The sequence below is a fragment of the Salvia hispanica genome, chromosome 5, assembly GCF_029641045.1.
Source record: "Salvia hispanica isolate PSC_SH4W2 chromosome 5, Shi_PSC_v1, whole genome shotgun sequence".
Lineage (NCBI taxonomy): Eukaryota > Viridiplantae > Streptophyta > Magnoliopsida > Lamiales > Lamiaceae > Salvia > Salvia hispanica.
In genome coordinates, this window is record NC_142696.1 from 33,465,746 (window position 1) to 33,471,745 (window position 6,000).

Sequence of the window (6,000 nt, forward strand, 5' to 3'; positions counted from 1 at the left end):
TCCGCTAATTTTTTTTTTTTTTTTTTCCACGATGATAAATTTAATTCCCAGACTTTAGTATTAGCGCTCGAGTAATTTATGGTGCGAAATGATGAAAAGACCTCGAGTCTATTTTAGTACTCAGGGACTCTTTTTATGAATTAAGGAAAAGGAATAAAATGATCACGCACTTAGGATGCATCCACGTTTAAGCTTAATTGATTTATCAAAGTCTAATTAAATATTATGTTATTTCCTAAAGGGGCGTCTACGAACGTCATCTAAGGCCAAGTTAAGGAAATTACGGAAAGAGCTTTAGCTTTTGAGGTGGGCATTCTTTCAAACGTGATTTCAGTATGAAAATGTGATTCTTTGCTCAAGTATATTGTCATGCCATGTTTTGTTTTATGATTACCTATCTGCTTGGCTATGCCAATTCAAGTTAAATCGAATTCGGGTCCCAGTAGGGCCGCAAACCCTACTCGGACTAGTGTACACATGAGGGGACCGTGAGCTAACAAAAGGGGTTGGCCGGTCCAGTGACCGTCGTGGAATGTGGCCACATTCCCGGTTCACACAAGGTTCAGATATGGTATATCTATGTTATGTGATTGCGCAATCAAATCTTTACTAAAGGAAAAGTATTTTAGTGACTCGGGTCTTTTTAAGTAAAACCCCGTGATCACTCAACTCTGGCATTGACAATTAAAGATAAAACCATTTTTGGCAATGTGCCCACTGAGTATATCAAATACTCAGCCCTGCATGTTATTTTCAAATGTGCAGGTTGAACGTGTACGAGGAGGCGAAGGTGTTGGGACAAGGCTTTTAAATAAGTAGTTAGGTAACCCAAAGTAGCATGTCTTCATACGTGCTATTTTGTCTTGGACTCTTCCGCTGCAAATCTAGAATTATGTGCTAGAAAGCTATGAACTTAGTCTTGATACTCTGAACACGTTTTGACTATGAACCCATATGCCTTTGATACTATTGATTTAAGTGATTTCATCCTTTTATTGTTGTCCCTTGATTATTGAGAATTTTTAGTCGCGAAATAGCTACGCTCACTAGCACTAGGGAGTTGTGGTCGTGACAATCATATTGGATAACAACTACTCCCCCGTTCCAATTAAGTTAGGGAAAACTTTTGGACACAGACATTAAGAAAAAGTGTGTTAAATGATTAAATAAAATAAAACAGAAGATGAGAGATTAAAAAAATAGAACAGATAAGAGAGAGTAAAATAAATAATAGAATAAGGTAAAAATAATTAGATGTTTTATTTTTTTAAAAAAATGAAAATGACTTAACTTTGTTGAAACATCTCAAATAAGAATACGACTTAATTTAGTTGGGACAGAGGGAGTATCTAGTATGAATGTGGTTGGATTTAGAGAATTGACCACCGAGATTAAATCATATGAATGTCAACTCTTTTTTATAAAGATGACAACCGTGAAAATAACATATGAATATCAATTAGCTTTATAGAAATGTCTACCGAGGTTAAATACGACATTTGTTGACATCATATCTATACATCTAACAACCTTAAAATGATACAGAGTAGTATTTGTTATTATCAAAGAAATAGTTATCGTTTTATTACATCTCAAAATAGAAATATAGATAAATGTACAATACATTTAAGACTACCAACAAAAATTTTTAGTCGTGTGGAATTTTAGTGATAAACTTACATAATTGTATATACATAATGCGATAATTTTGTCATTTTCATACTTTTCTAAAATAATGAAAATTATTTATTTTAATTGATATTTTTTATTTTAATAAAAAAAGGTGTGTTACTAAATAGAGTTTTTCAAAAAGAAATTCTACTAATTCAGGTTAAAGAACTTAATAATCAGATTTAATTAGTATGGATATATGAGTACATCAGAGGACAGAGGGTACCTTGTTAGATTATTATGACAAGATCGACATCCTGACCAACTATATCTCTATCTTGATTACACACTCCTAATGCCCAATTGAATTGGATATGGAGATCCTGAAATATTATATATTTAATTATATATAAATAACTAATTGAAGATGATTCCTTTACAACCAACATGAGCTCATGGAATCCAAACCACTCCTCAAGAGGATAAAATCTCGGACAATATATGATCCTATCTGTATAGTACTATTATGCATTCATGCGATAATATACTAACTAATTAATAATTTTTCACAACCAGCAACAACAGACAGCTGGGGCGCAATAGTCAGAGAAATATGCATGGATGAATTTAATATCAAGATTGAAATTTCCTAGGTGATAAAGAGAAGCTCATAAACATTTGTCAAATATGTCAGATTCTATCCACAATCTGATTTCCTTATATTTGGAGATTGGGTCATGATATTGCTCATCATCACTGCCAGCTACCGCACTTGCTCATACATTCCCCTCGTAAAGTTCACTAATTGTGGCATTCATTAATTAGTACTAATTGTACTAATTAATTAAGCAAGGGCAACAATTAGACAATTGGTGAGGGAAGTTAGCTAGCCAAATCTGAAAAGAGAGATTTGTCCGTTTATATTAGACCATTGCCTATGTGGATTGGATGAAAAGTTCTGGTGGAAATTAATCTAAAATAATATAACTGATATATAAAACTAATGCAAATCTCAACCAGTTTTTAGCCTCACACAATTGACATTAAAAATAAGTATTCTAATTGGAAATATAAGTACAACATTCCGTACACGAAAAATCACCAAAATTATTTTTCTGGTAAAAATTTTCTCTTTAATGAATTGTGTCTCATTTTTCACTAATAACACCTCAATAATTTTTTCTTTTATCTTCCACTTAATTTACAATTATGCTATTGAGGGAGTAATATGAAGGAATAAAAATGGAATGGAATGATTGCTATTTGGTAAATGGAAGGAATGATTATTTCTATGGAAAATGGAATGGTGATTTCTAAGACAAAATATATACGCTCCGTTTCTATTAAGATGACACACTTTCTTTTTTAATTTGCCCAAAATAAGATGATACATTTTTATTTTTAGAAACAATAAAATAATTTCTCTCTCCAAGTAATACATCAAACCACTTTTTCTTTCTCAAATTAATATATTCAACTCATTTTCCCTTCATTTAACACTTGCACTCATATATTTTCTTTTCAATTAAACACATTAACTAACAACTTCTAAAATCTCGCACCCACTGATAAATTTGTACTTTTAGCTGAAATAGAGGGAGTATCATGCTAAGGAACATCAAACTAAGAAGGGCCTTAGGAAACAAAGTGTTGTGGCTCTCACTCAACAACTGCACCACCATCAAGGGTTCGCTAGGGTTGTAAAGGAATGATTCCTTTACAAAAACAAGCCGAGCTCGAGTGAGTCATGATTGGAGGTACAAAATCGCTATTAAACTCTAGTACTCCCTCCATTCACTAATAATAATTTTATTGACCCTTAATACGAGTTTAAATGCAAACTTGATAAAATATGAGATAGAAATAGATAAAGTAAATTAGAGAATATATGAATACAATTGGAGAAATAAAGGTAAAACGATGAGTAATAAAAAATTGAGGGTAACTTTCAATTTTGAATATGAAACGAATTTTAGTAGACGGTGGGGATATAAAATATAGAACCTAAAGTAAAACCTGATAATAAATCAAAATTATTTGCGCTCCATAATAAATTAAAACTGGAAAAAAAATGAAATAATGTAGAAGATGGACGTCAAGAAGGGAAGTAGGTTATCCCAATTATTATTTAGAAAATCCGGCAATAAACTATGCGTGTTGATTTGATGATAGAGCAATATTCGGTGGGAACATCCCTTTGTGAATGCATTTTTAATAGTGAAGAGAAAGCAAGTCATTACAGTCCATTAATAAACATTTAAAATGAGTAATACTATTAAGGTGGGGTCTGGTTTCTTCCTTTTCTTGTTTCTGCAGTGGAATTAAAGGGGCATTACATTTACAGACTCCCCAACCGTTCCATCAAATTCCAATTCAAAATTAGATTCGAAGATCTAAACATGTTCTCCTTCCAGCCATGTGATGAGCTGGTTTTCGGTTCCCCAACCACTCCTCGACAACATCCGATTATGATGGACCACTCCTTGCTTGAGACCAATTTATTAAGTTTCTCTTCCACTTCAAGAGAAGATCAGCCGATCGGAGCTTCAAACTTGGGATCGCCGCCGCCGCCGCCAAGGCAAAAGGGTCAGACCAGGTTTGGATCATATAATAAGAGGGTTTTGCACAGAGATATTGAAAGGAAGAGGAGGGAAGAAATGTCCAAGCTTTGTGTTTCTCTCAACACCCTTCTTCCCGTTGAGAACAAAAAGGTCAATTTGTTTATTTATTTTCATTTTTCTTGCTGAAAAATTTAGGGTTTTATGGTCTATGGTTTAGGTTAGAGCTGAACCCTAATTATCAAAATTCAGACAAAAAAAAGAGGCTCAAAATTAGGGCTTTTCATACACTGCTTGTTACTAAATGGTTTTAGGTCTATCTCTAAATTTTTTTATTTTTGGGCTCTCCATGTTTTTATGATAGGGGAAAAGCTCTGTGAGCGATCAAATGGAGGAGGCGACGAAGTACATAAAACAGATGCATGAGAAAATGGAAGAATTGCGAACTCGAAGAGATAAGCTAAAGAAATCATACTACAATTCTTCTTCTTCTTCCTCTTCTTCTCGTGGCACGAACGTTGAATTTATTTCAGATGGTAGCACTAGTAGATTGCATAAAGGTGTGGCGGTGCACCGGATCATGGACGGATTGGAGATCATCATCACCACCAAGAGCCCTCAGTTCGAGCTCTCTCACGTGCTTGCGCTACTCCTTCAAAGAGAGCTCGATGTGGTTAGCTGTGTTTCCACCGCAACAAATGGTGGATTTCTCCATACAATCGTTACTAAGGTTATTGAAAAAAAAAACTGTGTTTTTCACAAATATACACTGACTATGATTGAGTGTAACGCCCTTCATTTGCAGGCCAGCAATAGGAGTAGCCTTGATGTGTGGGGGCTGCACGACAGATTGACTGAGACTATCAAGTAATGAGGGTTATTTATAGCAAGTGAGTGAGAATTTGGAGTTTATGAATAATTGGCTTGTTTGATATAGGGAACTTACATGACATGACATGTGTGACCGGTCTGGTAACTATGCACATTTGATTTTAGAATTATCTTGGTGGTGCCCAAACAATAGTGCATAATTTGATTTTTGTACTGACAACTCCAGAGGATGGGCATAAGGTAAAAAATAATCTCAATTTTGGATCACTAGTTAGTTGTAGCATTTTTCTCGGCCATGTTCACGAAATTAGAAATCATGCATCTCCATTATTTCATTTTTTTTTCACGAAATTTGCTCCAAGACTGTTGCACAAATCTTGGAATTTATTTTGATAATCGACCATTTTTATTTATATACTCCTACATTACTAGTTCATCTTTTAATTCTCGATGGGGACTCTATTTCTCATTACTAGAGGTTTTGTTTGTTCTTATATCCTGTTTGGTTGTCATTTATCTTACAAACTTGCACTGTGAAGATGTACATCGGGCCGTCTCCAAACTGTTAAGATTTATAATTGTGTTTAATGATTATCCATCCTAACTACCTCTACTCATGTGACTAATTTTATCCATATTAAGAATATTTAGATAGTTCTCCCTTCGTCCATTATTAGGAGCCCGGTTGATCATTTTAGTCTGTCTGTCATTAGGAGTCTCGGTTCACTTTTACCATATATTATAGAACTAATATACATAAATAGGTCTCACATTCCACTATATATCTTTTTCCGTTCATTTTCCTTTGTATTTCTTAAAACCCGTGCCGTACTCAAATGGGACTTCTAATTGCGGATGGAGGGAGTATCATTTTGTTTAACGTATGGAACACCACCTATATGTTCGCATGCTATACTTGGTCTCATTATATTCTTTACAATTTAAGTTGAATGTTTGTATTTTTGGTCTCTTATTTAGCTTAAAAGGTTTTGCATGTGCA

The 6,000-nt window shown here is 34.0% G+C and overlaps 1 protein-coding gene across 1 annotated transcript; it reads left to right on the forward strand.

The window, feature by feature from the left end:
- The first annotated feature begins 3,915 nt into the window (after window positions 1-3,915).
- LOC125188865 (transcription factor bHLH118-like) lies at window positions 3,916-5,267 on the forward strand. Its single transcript, XM_048085930.2, has 3 exons — window positions 3,916-4,322; window positions 4,534-4,899; window positions 4,975-5,267. Exons 1-3 carry the CDS (start codon window positions 4,011-4,013, stop codon window positions 5,038-5,040), a joined length of 744 nt encoding a protein of 247 aa, XP_047941887.1. The 5' UTR covers window positions 3,916-4,010; the 3' UTR covers window positions 5,041-5,267.
- The last annotated feature ends 733 nt before the right edge of the window (window positions 5,268-6,000 follow it).